Here is a 16,015-nt window from a genome sequence, read left to right as displayed (position 1 = left end):
AAACTGTCAAGCAGGACGGAGGGCAGACTGCATAAACAGATTCAGATTTAAGCACTGAAGAATTTTCACTTCAAAATTCTGCACTAACTTGTATTTTTTATTTTTTTGTCACACATAATCCACATAAAACACATTTGGATTTCAAAATCAGAGGGGCATTCATCATTTTTGCAAGGCACTACATAAAATGAAAGTTTCAATCATAAAAATTTGTCAAAATGAAAGTGCCAAAAATGTTGCTTAGCTTTAAATGCACAACATGTCATGTGAGGTAAATCTTGCTAATAAAAATGAATTTGTAATTTTTGTTTTATCAGATGATGAAAGGCTGATGGGACCAGACCATGTCTCCCCTCTGGCTGCCTCCTTGCATGAGCAGCAACAGTACAGCTCATGCCTCCACCTCTACAGGAGACACTGCTACGCTAACAGGCATCTGCAAACCCCTCCCTGCCTTTGGAGGTGCTCCCTCTCCTTCTTCACAATCTGACGTAGAGGAACACCCAATGTCTGTTTCATGCACATAACGCCAGAGAAACTTTATGACATTTAGTATCACAATTTTATTACAAAAATTAAATTTTTCATCTGTCAGTTTTGCCATGCTTGGAGCATATAACAATACAGTAAAAAACCCAGACCCAGAGAGGATAGTAAAGCAGATTTCAACAATGCTTTCACAGCACTCTTTCAGTCATGCTGTTACTATACAGACACTGTAACATTCCTAATACAGAGTAGTACAAACACCTGCCAAAACACATCATGTCAGAAAACAAACTGTAAGTAAATCACATTTACCAACGAGAGAGAACAACAAACTTAACCCAGCTCAGGAAACAAACAACAAAAAAATAAATAAATAAAGGAAACACACGAACTAGTAAACACTGAATTTGCAACTGAAAACATACCAAATGTGCTGAATATTTGTACCAGCCCAAGGCACCCAGGCTTTGTAGCAATGTTGGCAAGTTCACGACATTCTTACAGGGAAAAACTTGAAGCAAACAATGATTACAAATCGACTTTTACCCGCAGTCTGACTTTTTGCAGTGTCCTTCCTCCTTTGCAGTGTCCTCTTTGTCAGTCACAGTGCAAGTTCCGGAGGGTGGAGTGTGTGTGAGGGTTGGGAGGCAGTGGGGTGGGAGTGTTTGGGTGGTGGGATAAGTGATGGAGGGCCAAGGAAGAGGAGACTGAGGGTCATTAGGAGCTGTACCGCATCGGACATCATTTCACAGCGCCAAACACTGACAAAAATTGGATGGACAGCGAAATCTCCCACTGCTGGAGGAAACAGGGAGGGACGTTCATGTAATTCCTCACTTGGATTGTGAATCGTCGAAACATAAGGAGCAGATTGCCAGCTGCCAGTCCAAGACGAAAAAAAGCCAGAACGAAAAGCTTAGGTGTGCTTTCAAATGAACATCCAAGACAAAAAAAAACATCAGATACCAATTTTGAGGAATGAGATTTTCTTTTTTTTTTTCCCTCCCCCTTCTCAAGTTTGGAGGTGCTGTTTTTGCACAGGAATACCTAAGAATGACATAAATCCCAGATTTAAGCTTACCAATTACTCTCTAAAGAAAGGTCAAATGAGGACAGGAACGACAAAAGCTCAGAAATACACGGAGGCCTTTTTTTTTTCTCTGAAACAAGAAGCTGCGACTCAGTTGATTGAGCTGCACGGCTCAAAGGTCCATTTGGTGGCGCCACCAAATATTTCAATGTTGCTCTCTGTCCAGGAGAAGACGTTACCGACAAACGCTTTGCTGTTGCAGTTTGCCAAGTTGGCGATTTCAGTGGCTGAGAGTTTCCTGTTCCAGATGTTTAAGTGTGCGAGTTCACCAACATATGCTTGTGTTGCATCAAAGCCTCCACCCAGCGAGTCCTGTGGAACGAGAACAGAGCACTGTCAATGTATGAGCCTAACTTTCAAGAGCTTTCACATTTTGACTCATTTCAGCCATAAATTTCAAAAGCATTTCACACAAACTGCGACATGGAAGAAAGCCGACGGCTAATATTTAAAATGTGAATGTTGTGGCATGTTTTTATGATGCTAATCATGTCATTAAATAAACTAAAGTCCAGTACAAACAATTCTCTTCAAAAAGTCACCAAAATAGCAAACGTATCCGGCCTGCCTGCATCATTAAGCGTTAATCAGAGAAGCAGCCAACATGCCTAGAGTGACTTTACTAAATCTGCAGAGATTTACAGCTGAGGTGGGACAAGTCATGCACTTCCACAAATCTGGACTTGATGGAACAGCATCCGAAAGTAAGTCACTGTTGAAATAGAACTATAGAAGAAGGCTCATTTGCAGGTGGCTCCAGGGGTAACATTGGAGGGAGGAGCTGCAGACTAAAATAGTCATGTACTCGTTAAACCTGGCTCCAAAGCGCGGAGTTGATAAAAAAAACGTTGCTGAAAGAAGTGTTGTTTTTAGGTTCTCCACACACTTTATAGGGAACCAGGTGAAAAGGAGGCTGGTAAAAGGGGATGGGGGGATGAGTTCAACCCAATACAAAGTAATCCTGGAAACTAAATCTGCAAAACGTTGCAGAAATTCACCCTAAACATACAGCCAAGACCTACGCTGCAATGGCAAAGATCAATAATGTTGGTTTGTAAACAATTTTTCATGGTCCTGCTAGTTCACCATTTTGCATTGGAATGTGTTTGATCCGTCACAAAAATCATGAGCTGAAGGCTGATGAACACTTTTTCTTAAAGTACTGAATTTAAACATTAAAACATGATAACAACTAGTTCTGTGGTTGAAAAAGCTTTAACAGTTGTTGTTATGAATCAATAATATTATATCAAGCACAGCTTCTCCTTAGACACAAGTTCATTTTGCACCATAAAGAGAAAGTGACAATATAAATGAGAAGAAATTAGCTATTACCAAAGTTCAATACTTCTTTTGTGTTTGCTAATTGAACTCTAGGTCTTTAATGAATCATGCTTTATCCAAATTCTCAGAATGAAATCATGCCTCAAATCTCAAATGAACACAGTAATTAGACAGCTAAAGCTTAACCAGACTCCTCTGTAAGTGTCCCCACAGTCTTATATTGTGATTATCTCCACCTCTAATCTTTCTTGCAAAATTAAACAGATAGATTAGTTAAAGGGTTGTTTCCATAAGATGCCTGCGAGGGATTTGGGAGCAGAGGTTGCAGTTAGAGATGTTTTTCTTAAATAAAAAGAGGAGTGTTCACCTGCTCTTGTCCCAGAACCAGCACTCCATCTGCTTTTATAGGGTGATACGGTGCCAGATTCTCTCCATGCCCCTGCTTCACTCCATCCTGGAAGGCCTCCCATATCCCGTCGCGAATGGTCCACGTGATGCAGAGGTGATGCCATTTTCCATCGTTGATGCTGAACGGCAGTTTTGCAACCTGAAGAGAGGAAATAATCTCCTGAGTGCACCGTCTTTTCATGTTGGTAACAATATCCTGTTCAGGGTACACAATGGTATGAATGAATGATCAACACCCTCTCATCCTTCTGCTGAATCACTTCCTCTCTCACGTGTCTTGTCTTTTATATATATATATATATATATATATATATATATATATATATATATATATATATATATATATATATATATATATATATATATATATATATATACCCTGGTTTTGGTTTGGCCGTTCTCATCCAAGCACAAAAAAATCAATAAAGCATTTTCCCACAGTTTGGACCTCTTCTACCTATTTTCTGGATAATCTCAATCAGCCATAGAGTCTAAATCCAGGCTCAAACTGACCTTGTCGTTGATAAGGAACTCCATGGGGTTGTTCCCCCACTCGATCAGCACCAGCTCGTTGGCTTGGCCCGGAACTGCGTAGGAAAAGGGCGTCCCCAGGCCAGGTGAGGCGCTGGACTTGATCCACAGACACACGCTAAAGGAGTACATCTCAGGGAGAGTCCTCGTGGCTTTCGCATACATGTAGTTGGTTCTAAGAGGGAAGGTGAGCTGAAACCTGTCTGCCGGCCTGGTCTCTTTGCCTGCAGATGAAAGAGATAAGGGAATTATTTTTGTTGATTATATAATCCCTAGCATAATATGATTACATTCATGTTGATGGAGTTAACTTACAGAAACTCTAAAAGGAGCATTTTGCTTTTCAATGAAAGTGATTATATTTACATATACAGTAATATATGACATAAAATACAGTAAAATATGACGTGTTTTGTCTATGATCATGTTTAAAATGGTACATAATTATATATCTATAAGTAATATTAAGTAGGTAACATAAAAAAAAAGCATTACGAACATTCTGAAATTCTGTTCTGGATTTTAAGTTTTGGTTGCCACCCTTTAAATTTTGGTAATTAGTTTGCATTTGCTTTAACTGGAAAACCTCCATACAGTGCAGGTTTTCTACTTACATCACATTTCTGAAAAAAGAAATAAGCCAGGGCGTTGCAAATTTGTTCACTGTGTGTATGTTTTTTCTACTTTTGAGATTTTTTTTGCTGATGCAGAGGATGTCTCCGTCTCCTCCCTCTTCATGGCTCTCATTTACACCGTGAGCACGCGCATTTGCACGTGTGGAAACACTGAAAAGACCCTCTGCTCCAAAATGCGCTAGTGCCAGGCGCGCCCTTCAAACTTTCTCTCTACCTATGACTTCTGCAGCAAAGGTCCGCTTTGAAAAATATAACCTCTAATGCAAGTTTGGTGATTCATTGCCAATGAGACACATCAACTCAGCGAAGCAAAAGAAAAAAAAAACAGGTCTGGAGACGTGAAATGAACGCTGGTTCAGCTGGAGATCCTGTGCGTAACGCAAATCCAGACGCACCTTTCTCTAGGTCGGAGATCCGGTCGTGCAGAGAGGAGAGCGTGGTCTCCACTTTGTTCCTCTGGTCGCTCTCGTTCCTGTGTCCTGGCTTGCTTTCCTCTATGTTGACCCGGGACAGAACCTGCTTCTCCATGTCATCTATCTTGTTCTGCAGCAGGTCCTTCAGGCTGTTCGCCTGCACGCTGTTATTTCCTCGGCTGTATTGCTGCATTAGACAGGGGGAGACAGATATGGAGTTAAAAACAAATGGAGAACACCACCTTGGTTTCTGTAGTGTGATAATTTTCCTTTAAATTAATATAAAGAGGTAAAAGAAAAAGGTGTTACAAACGCCCTTGAAAATTCAGGATACTTCCTTTTGGCTAAATAAAGCAGTTTAACTCAAGGGGATCATTTGAATGAACTTTTTGAGCTGTGAACGCTTCTCTCGTCAGCCTACCTCCAGATTCTCCAGTCTCTGTTTGAGCGACTGTAAAGTCTGTCCCAGCTGCGCTAGGGTGTCTGCGGTACCCCGGGATACATCCCCCATGGTGTTCTTGCCCCCCGGTCTCTTCCCCCCGGGTCCCGCCGCCGCCGGGAGGCTCTGACTCTCGCAGCGGCTCAGCTTGGACGTTAGCTCCTTGATTGTCTCCTTTTGGTTCACAATGGTCTCCTTCTGCTGCAGCACGGTCTCCCGCAGCTGAATGATTGTGGTCTTCAGGTCTTCCGCCGGTCCGCTGTTCTGCATCGCCGCGGTGCACAAGTCCACGTCTTTGGGAACTGACGTGCAAATAAACTGCGTCTGTCCAAAGTCCTGCGCGGAGCCCTCTGCAGCACACAGGCAGGAAAGGAGAAAAAGTTTCCACGAGAATCCCTCCATGGTCACTGCTCCTCAGTGAAAGCCTTCGGGTGTTAAGAGAGAGAGAGAGAGAGAGATAGAGGTTTCAGCACCGCGGAGCTGTCCACTAAAAACTGTGCGGCGCTGCTGCTGTGCGCGCTTTATATAGCGGACATGAGGGAGCGCAGCCTCACCGCATCACTGAGGGGAGGCAGCGGGGTCCTGCTACACCTACTGGATCCTCCTTATTTAAGGTGGCACTACGTGTGTTTGTGTATACAAGAGAGAACCTACAAACAGGAGAGAAACAGATAACAAGGATTCCTTAATAAATCAAAGCTTGAAACAGGTGGAACACGCACTTAGTCACTGCCTTCTTAATTTATAAGGATAAGTGTGGATAAGGAGAGTGCTGCTCCATTGGCGAGTTACGGAATGGGAATTGGTCACCCCGTAGCCTTGTATGTGTTATATAAAAAATGTTAACATGAATATAAGATGTTCCTGCTTTTTATTTATTTATTTATTTATTTATTTATTTATTTATTTATTTATTTATTTATTTATTTATTTATTTATTTATTTATTTATTTATTTATTTATTTATTTATTTATTTATTTATTTAAATTGTAGTTATTTGTGGGTTTTTTTTAAATATTGTTTGAAAAATTGTTCCACAGGCAGTAGCTTCATATATAAAAATGACAAAACATCCATTCACAAGACTCACAGCACACTGAGCATCCTGGTCTGGAGGCCTGCCATACTGCTGTCATATTCCAGGGCTGAGAGCCGCTGCGTCTCCCGGTGACACTGATGACTGACGATTGCTCCCACGAGTGAATCAGTCGGTTTGAAACACACCGGTTTGAAAACTTTCTGGAGGCGCTTTTGACTCATAACATTAAGGATGAGTTTTCTTACGTCATCTGATGCACTGTAAATTCTTTATTGTGAAAATAACACCTAATTGTTGACAATAAAGTTTTCAGTAGTTATTGCATTTCAATTTTGCAGGACAAATAAGCCAACATACAACGGACTAATTTAGAAAGAATGTAGAAAGAAAATATTTCTCTTTAGAACAAGAGCTCATTTCATTTCATGATGGAATAATGGTTGTTTTTTATGGGGGTTTTTTCAGTTTTTGTGTGTTGTGTTTGTTCACCTAATCCCACCTACAACAATCTTAACATTTTCACAAAATGTAACATTATACAGCGCGGAAATGTTGAATATTTGTACTGTAAAAATAAGTAGCTCTGTAGTGGCATACTGTACTGCTTGTACAAAAAAATATGATACGATATGATTACCGTAATGTTCCCGGTAAAAAAAAAATACAAACAAACTTATTTAAAATCTTCCTCTCGTCTGCTCCAGGGTCTTATGATCCACCTTAAATGACCGCTGCTGCCCCAGTCATTAGAGCAGCTATCCTTGGGACAGAGTTCCCAACAGAACCCTATATTTCTCCCTAACTAGCCACTATGTGCCACAGGAAGAAAAATTTTTATTTGTTCTTTTTTTTTTTTTTTTTTTTTTTTACCAATTAGAGAACTTGCAGTGCAACAGGATACTCACATTTCTTAAAAGAAAGGAACACATCACAACAGTGTCTTTTTCCTACCTCACTTCGAACAACCTTTCAGATCCCACAACCTGAAAGGAAGTCGTATTAATTCCCACCACTACAACAGTGGAGGCGCTAAAAGAAAAGGAAAACGTTCCCAAATAATTAAACAGACTCTTATGTAACCATGCCCCGCGGGTCTGGCATTAATAAATAAGATACTCAGCAGAGGAAGGAGCGCAACACTTCAGCTGATATCATATTGGGAAGGTAAATCACCAGTGATGTATATGCAAAGGTAAAAGGGTGGGGGAAAAACTCTGGTTAGTGAGGAGAGGAAAATCTTCGGTTGATTTCAGGTACAATGATTCCCTTCACACACTCTTTTGCGGCAAGTTCATTCTTGATCAAATATTTCATATTTGATCGTCAGTCCAAACTGCTGAGATATAGATATATATATTTATATGACAAAGAGTTAGAGGTCATTATACACCTGCGATTTCAAACTAAGCCACAGTTTTTGCAAAACAGTTTACTCATTTTTTTATCAAAATTTAGAAAACTGTAATTTGAATATTAAGTGTTAAATATATAATAACAATGTAAAAATACACCATGAATCAATTTCAAGGCAATTTGGGCGGCTTTGGCTCATCGACCAGGGCGTCATCCCACTGAGGACAACACCCACTCCAAGCAGCCCTGCAAGTATTAAACAGATATAGAAAAAGAGTTATTAATTCTTACTAAATTCAAAGTTCTTGTTTTCAAAGGCGAGCTTCACACCAAGTCCAACACATAAAAATAACCAGTGAGAAAGCTAGCAAACGTACATTAGTTATTGTTAAATGTCTTGATGAATCCAACACAAACTGTTGTCTTTTTAACAAAGCTGTATTGATTAATAGTAAGAGAATAAGACGCTGGATGTTGTAAATTCATTTGTTTGCAAATTACATAAAGTTATTTAAATAGTTCAGATTGTGAGATATCAGAGTGGCTAAAATTATGTCACATCACAAAAGTCCCAGACTAACAAATCAAATCAAATTCATCTTTAAAAGGAGAATCTCTATTGGCGCTATGGCTTACTTTTATAAATTTTTTATTTTTTTAATTCTGATTAAATCAGCTTTAATACAAACACACAATAGAGAAGAGCTAGGTACTGGATTAGCATCTTTTACCGGTGTACGCTGTTAGCTTTAGCACGTCACTTGTATAAAATGCAGTAACGCAGAGGGGACATCATTAATGAAATTATCTCAAATTATCTGCATATATTAGCTTATATTGGTCCCAGATGACATGAGCAAAATATTATTGTGGAAACGTGAGTTTGTGACAAGTCTTGAGTCATGCATAGTGAGTCCAATGCAAGTCTGCAGTTTTTGTTTTAACAATAAGAGTCTAAATTGCAGGCCAGGGTCTAGCAGGACCCCCTACAGATAAACAATTAAATTCCAAATCAAAGCTCAATGCCAAACGTGCAGGTAGAAACAACCCTATAAGTCAAGCAGAAGAAAAAAAAAATCAAGAATGATGCCTGTTTTTAAGATGTAGATTGTGGAAAAGTTTCTGCCTTGTGGATCACCAAATCCTGGTGAGAAATCACTTTATTCTTTCTTTCCAGGGCTTTTCTTGTATTTCTGTTAGGAATCGACTGTAAACAAACCAGCACATCATTTATGAGACTGTAATAAAAACAGTAACAATCTGTGAGGATCAACTTAAATAGCTTGCATGTCCTGCTACTTTATCATTCTCACCACATGACTTCTGTTTCAGGACATGGCGAGATCTATGCAGATCCAAAGAAATGAAACAACTTCTGATTTCATGCGAAACTAAATTACTACTTTATTATTTTGCTGGGGACATTGTAAAGGAATTTGGTGTTAAATGCGTTGACTGCAAAACTTGAAGTGTGTTATTATTTTTGGGGAGCTGGTGCTTCTTAACAAACATTTTGGGATTTACTAAAATGCCTTGCTACTTGTTAAAAGACATCAAACCCAGACTGAAAATGTCCACATTGATTATAATTGAGCATACCCACATTTGATTTGTGAAAACCAAATGTGAGTAACATGGATTTTAGAGCCTGTCCATGATATTAGGTTCATGTGTGAGGGTGCAGTTCATTGTCTTTCTCCGCCTGTCTGTGTGTGACCTGGTCCTGTCTGCAGTGCTCAGCCTCTGCTCTCACAGAGAGGAGCAGAAGAGTCGCAGGTTTTGCTGCCAGCCGAGGAGCTGTTACCGTCTTGCTCAGAGATAAATCACTTCTGCCTGTCTGTCCGTGTTAGAGCGCTGCGTAAAACTCAGCCATAACTGGACTGCATGGGCTGCGTGTGGTTTGTATTCACCGTGACACTTCAACGTTTCTTTTCCTCTGCTGTTGCATTTCAAGAGGCAGTTTTCAGACTTGTGTATGTGGGATGAAAACTGACCCGGCAGTCGGCTGTAATTTGTTTAATTATCGATCCAGTGCGTGTGCAATCAGCAAGATGCCACGTTGAAGCACCGTGGCTGTAACAAATGGTCAATGAGAGAGTCTAATTGGCGGGTCGCGGGACAGGCATGTAACAGATTCTCCTTGTCTCTGCACATGCACATTAAAGCTAGAGGCATTTTTCTTACATTAAGGCTCCTTACAGAAAGAGCTGTGGATAACAGAGTAACGCTTTAAGGAGTCCTAGAAGTAATGTAAAACTTGTTTATCAAAATTGGAATAGCTTTCAGGATTTTTCAACAGGTAGACCCAATGTAGGTTAAAAAACATCTTGTCAGCAACTGTCATCATGAGGCGCATTCTTTACTGACTTAAATTGGGTGTTTTCATTAGTAACAAGTCAAACTCATCCAGGTTTACAGGAACACATGCTTCAAATAAATCACTCTGCGTGATATGGAACTAGATATGAGGTTGACTTTGAAGAACTGAAATGAAAAAACCTTTTAAAACTTCTTTTAGCTGCTGAGGTACAACATTAGAGAGAGCCTACCGAAGGGTTTTATCCACTCTTTGACAGGAGTGCAAGTCAAAATAACATGTGCAAATAACACACACACACACACACGTGCCCACACACACACACACACACACACACACACACACACACACACAAAAGCTGACCTAAAATTGCTTAAATTCAATGTTTGCTCAAAGACAAACATTGAATTCAATTCACCAGCAGGTGGACACCAGCACACTTGAATAGTTATAAAAAAAAAAAAAAAAGAAAAAGGTTTTGGCGTGGCCTGTTCCAAGTATAGACGTAAATTTGATTCAATTTGAAGCAGGCTGCTCAAGCTCATCAGCTCTCTAATTTGGCTCAATTAAGCAGAGCAGCCCCACGTTTCTCCACAACGATTTAAAAGACTCATTGCCAGTCACTGCAGATGTTTGAAGGCAATTGGATTATCTTCATCCAGTGTTCAAAATTGTTTGATGAAACAATGAAGTTTGACAAAAACCATAGAAACAGAAGAAACCTGTAAGTGGACTAACATTTCCACGGCACCGAACATCTATTCTATATTCTTCTCTTATCCTAGGCAATAAACTGGAAGCTGCAGCACCATATGTTCGACACGTTTCCTCTCATTCTCGCCACGTGCCTGTCACTAGTTCGCTGCAAAACCCAGAAAAACTGCTGCATTAACCGAACACCGAATGATTCAGCTCTCCAAAACAGAAACATTCTGTCTCAAAGGCAGAAGAGAATCCCAATGGCTCCTGATGCGTTGCTGCAGTTTCCATGAGCACATGCTGCGATGTTTGCCATTTTGGACACACTCGGTGTTGACCTGCTTCCTCCTTGCAGAGCACAAGGTCAGATTTTGCATACGAACGCATCAGCCAGCAGTTCAGGCTGGACTCCAGGGGACCAGTGTGAGAAAGGGCTGAAATCCATAATAATCAGTCTCTTGAGCAACTGAATAATGCAAAGCTTTATAATAGAAGCCATTCTCTAATGGCAGAGACAGATAAGAGCTATTTTGCTCACTGGCACCAAAACGCTTATTTATTTATCCACCAAGCGTGATAGCAGAGTTCAGAGGAGACACCAGTGAATGTTCAGCATGCTGCCATGTGCTTTGGTGTGTGTTGGATGATAGTTTGCTTTGAGAGAGTCACCTAAAGTTCAGATCTGTTTTTGTTTTTTTGTTTGTTTTGGTGTTTTTACCAGCTTTTCTAAAAAAGCTGGTAAAAATCTTGTTTCACAGCTCAAAAGAAGTGTATTTTCTTTTCAATCTCTAAATCTGTTAACTTTCCTGTTGTGTTTGCTCTGTTCACGCTCCACAGAGCAAACTTTACCTCTTCTCCTCTGTGCACACTTCACCTCTGACTGCTGAGAATTAAGGCATGCTGCTTAAAAAGAAAGATCTGACACCTCCATTCCAATCTTTCCAAACACATGAGGATGGGAGGACAGAGTGGGACATTGGGAAGTCTTATGCTGTGGAGTAATCTGCTGCGCTGCATGTCTTCTCACCAGGGACCAAATGGTAATACAAGAGGCAGTCACACACACACGCACACGCACACACACACACACCCACGCACACCTACACACACACACACACACACACACACACACACGCACACACACACACACACACACACACACACACACACACAAATAAGCTATAAACAGCTTCCTCTCTTGAGTTATAGTTTCCCCTTTCATGCCAGTATACACATGAGTCAGAGCAAGGGATGATTTTGGCTTAAACATTCAGCACAACAATCGATACCTCATGACGTCACAGGCTGGAATAAACTTTTATTGATGTCGAGCTATACCACCAGAGAGACCTGCAATAATGTATTGCCTCTCATTAGAATCCTAAAGTGACATGAATAAATACCAGCAGTATTATGTATAGCATTGGCCGCTTAGCTAATCTCATCATAATTCTCCAAAGTCTGGACATTAACACTTTTGGAAAGACAGCGCCGTTCTTCAAGCTGCTTGTTTTGGACTTCCTCCAAAAGCAACACTTTACTCATTAAGTCTTTCCCTGCACAGGTTCAGGGCCAACACTGGGAACATAATGAGAATGGAAGTGCAGTTGTAATGTGATCTACAATATTTTGGCTCTTTTTAATAAACTTTATGAATCATTTTGTATGTGGTCAAGTGGTTTACTCTGCTGACTATTCCAGTCAAGAAATGTTTTTATGTGAGTTTTTGGAAGACAACTCAGCCTTTCCAAAGTATTCTTAAAAAAAAAAAATGTTAATATACAACCACAAACCTAAATGCTCCCTCCTGGACTTTTTGCGGAATGACAGCGATAGTACAGAGTGGAAAGAAAATGACACATGAATTTCAGTTGCTTCTTTTTTATTCAAATGAAACTCTTAAAAGTGAAGAGTCCACTTGTATTCAGTCCCCTATACTTTGATAAGCCTAAATAAAATGAATCAAAAATAGCAAGCAAGAAACATAGGAGGAGTTTAACATCCCAGATTGGAGAATATAATCTAATTTGCCACAGGTGATGTTGGAGAAGTAATCTTAAGAAATAAGGTTCTTTGGTCACATGAGACCATAAAGTAACACTTTTCTCAACATATAAAATCTATGTGTGTTGCAAAGCCAACACATCTCTGAGTACACTGTTCCTTCATTGAAACAAGGTATTGGTTGCATCATGCTGTGGATGTGGGACAGGGAGGCAGGCTAGAGTTGGAGCTAAATATAGGACAGCCCTAGAAGTACACCAATGAAAAGGTGTAAAGACTTGGGAATGGGCAAGAGGTTCACATCTGTGCATAAAATCATTCATCGTGCAACCATGGCTTCAGTGGAACAGTATAGATCAAATCCAAACTAACTCCATGAGATAATTTGTGACAATACATGACAGTGACGCCTTCAGATTTTTGTTTGTAAAACATTTTGAAAAGTATCTATTACTGTCATTCCACATTTCAGTTATGTACTACTTTCTATGGTTCTATAATATCATCTCTCAGGGAAATATATTTGTGGCAAACGGGAAAATGGTAATAGGTTTAAGAGGTATGCAAGGTAAGTCATTTTAATATATTTTGGTCTAAAAAGTCATATTTGTCATTTAACTAGATGGTTCTGTTAATTCAGTGGTCATTTAGACAAGAAAACTAAAACCAGTTTGCAGTTACTTGTCATTTGAAAAGGAATTATTCAATTTTATGATTTTTCATTATATTTCATCATATGCTGCAGGAGAAGAGAAAAACATTTTACCTGGCATTATGTTTGGCACTCAAGAGATGATGTGACATAATTGCAACCTGCAGTCCTGTAACTCTGTTATTTGGAGAAAATTGGGGTATTAAGTAAGTATCTGAGGACAAAGAATCAAACTAATTGAAGGTCTTGCAAATGTATTCACACTCCTTAATTTTTTCACCTTTGGTCATATTACCAACAAAGCCATGCTTAACTGAACCTGGAGGTCAAAGGTTGTTGTTTTATAATCTAACTCTGCTTTAAAACTTATCCACAACTTTATCCCAGATCTGTCTAAGGGACTTCCTGATGCTGCTTGTTAACTAATATTCCCCACTAACACCGAATCACTAATCTTATATAACAAATCCCTAAAGCCTTAACAGAACAGCTGAATTCATACAGAGATTAAACTAAATTACAGGGACAGTGACTCAGTTTAACTAACCAGGTGGCTTTTTCTAGAGGATCCATTGTAAAAGGTGGCTGAGTAGAAATGCCAGCCATACTTTTCAGATTTTTACATAATTTTGTTTATAGACGTCTTGGTGATCTCCCAGGTATTATCTGTGAGCTGAGAAGTCAAAAGTTCAACTTTTTCTGGAAGTTCTAGTCAAGCTATTAAACTGCATTTCAGAAAAAGAACATTATTCAACCACACAAACCTGGTGGTGACGGTGCAATGTCCTGGACTTTTTTTGTTGATTTAGGATCCGGATGGAAGACAGTGGTCCAAAGCCCACAAGCAAGTTGATCTCTCAATGACTAAAATATAATCAAGTTTTTGGAGAGGCTTAGTAAAAGACTGGGCTTGAATCCAGTTGAGAGGCAAGTAACAAAATATCTGAAAGTAAAGTCATAATTTTAAATGAAATGTAACTGGTGGGTTGCCTTTTCGAACCCCAACTCAATCTGTCTCAGTTGTTGTGTACTTGGGCAAGACACTTCACCCGACTTAAAAAAGTCGTACGATATTTGTCTCCTATAAAATCTCTCTACCACACACCACAAATATCATCTCAAGAAAGAAACATTTATAACCAAACAATGTATTTCTCTCAGTGTTTTAAATGTGTCTCAGAAAATCACAAAGCCTCAAAGCTAACCTTTTTCTTTAGGTGGGCTGTGGGATCATCCACACATAAACAAACATAAATGCCCCCCGTTAATTTTATAGTGCACCCTAATGGAGCAGCAGCTTCCACAGAGTTTCCACAGAGTTAAAATCAAGCCGAGTGAGTTGGTGTTTAGTGGCCCGAATGAAGCCAGTGCTCTGTGGGAGCAGGTGTGTTTCAGGACTCAATAACATTGTGAAGATGAAACCCTGTGAAGCAGTGGAGTGGAAGTAGGTTGTGTTTGCAGTCTTGGCATATCCCCTCTCAATTACACCAAGTGTCTACTTGTAAAATACAAGTTCTCTGCAGCAGCCACGCTGCCTCCCTGGGGGCGGGGGTTATTTTATCCAAAAAGAGATTATAAGTTTAATACGAACTGAGCCCAGTTTACTGAAAGGGGGAAAAGAGTGACGATAAATGCCGGGTTCTACGGGAATAACAAATGGTTTAAATACAAAACTTTAAAATATTCCTTTTTCATTCAGAATAAGTCTTTTGGTTGTGATCTCTGTTATGTTGGAGTTTATTATGTTTGAGAGTCTGACTCCAAATTTCTAGTTTTTCTTTTTTATAGACAAACTGATCTATTTTCTTTTCTGTGTGGCAGCCACACCCAGTCTCCTTTGATCTAGTGAATCAAAGCAAAGTGTTTTTTTTTTTGTTTTTTTTTTTTTTTCAGATTTAGAGATATTTGTCTAAGATCTAAATTATGCATTTTGTTGAAACACTGCTCAGAGATTTCAGCGCTATAGGGAACATTAGATCACCAAAGAGAGCAGTGATAAACTGCCCATGAATAATGAAGCTCTTGATGAACCTCAGAAACCCATGGTTTACTAGCACAAATGTCCTTTTAATTGTAAAACTTGCAAATAAATAGAAGATGAACTTTGTGAGATCTTCAGCATGACAAGATTTTGATTTTCAAAGCTTGGAGCAGAGATAGTTCAGCCAAGTGCTATGTTAAATATTTAACTTAACGTTGCTCTTGCTGTTGCTTGAGACGGTTATTTATGTTGATGCTGTTTTCTCACTTTAACAACATCTCTGTTACCAAATACAGTCAAGATGCACTGAAGTTATGAAGGTTTCCTAAAACTGATCTGCTGCAAATTTTAGATCTTTTTTCATTTCTTCAACCTCCCCATGTTGTCTGCATTTGTTTTGTGCTTTAGGATTAGACATACTGAACTGTGGATGATCAAAAAGAAATATCTTCAATTAATTCATAACTACTAAAGATGTCAGAACAAATCCATTCCACCATGTTTGAATTCTGAAATTCTTATAACACTTTTCTCATCAAGTAGCTTTAATAATGCTCACATCTAATTCAAAACTGAAAACAATGAACTCCAAAACTCTTGGTTGGTCTCTGGTCTTATCTGTCTTGTCCGCTTGAATCATTTGCCATGTGTATTCTGAGTGTTTTTCTGCCTTTTCATGA

At 39.4% G+C, this 16,015-nt stretch overlaps 1 protein-coding gene across 1 annotated transcript; it reads right to left on the bottom strand.

Moving 5' to 3' along the window:
- Positions 1-86: 86 nt before the first annotated feature.
- On the bottom strand, positions 87-5,900 carry LOC122830146 (neuronal pentraxin-1-like). Its single transcript, XM_044115259.1, has 5 exons — positions 5,272-5,900; positions 4,833-5,037; positions 3,785-4,026; positions 3,231-3,410; positions 87-1,891 (listed from the first exon to the last, which is right to left on the bottom strand). The coding sequence occupies exons 1-5, from the start codon at positions 5,689-5,691 to the stop codon at positions 1,670-1,672; spliced, it is 1,269 nt and encodes a 422-aa protein (XP_043971194.1). The 5' UTR covers positions 5,692-5,900; the 3' UTR covers positions 87-1,669.
- Between the last annotated feature and the right edge of the window lie 10,115 nt (positions 5,901-16,015).

Source organism: Gambusia affinis, linkage group LG04 (assembly GCF_019740435.1).
Source record: "Gambusia affinis linkage group LG04, SWU_Gaff_1.0, whole genome shotgun sequence".
Taxonomy (NCBI): domain Eukaryota; kingdom Metazoa; phylum Chordata; class Actinopteri; order Cyprinodontiformes; family Poeciliidae; genus Gambusia; species Gambusia affinis.
The sequence above is the reverse complement of the archived record's forward strand: the minus strand, read 5'-3'. Positions and strand labels throughout refer to the sequence as shown.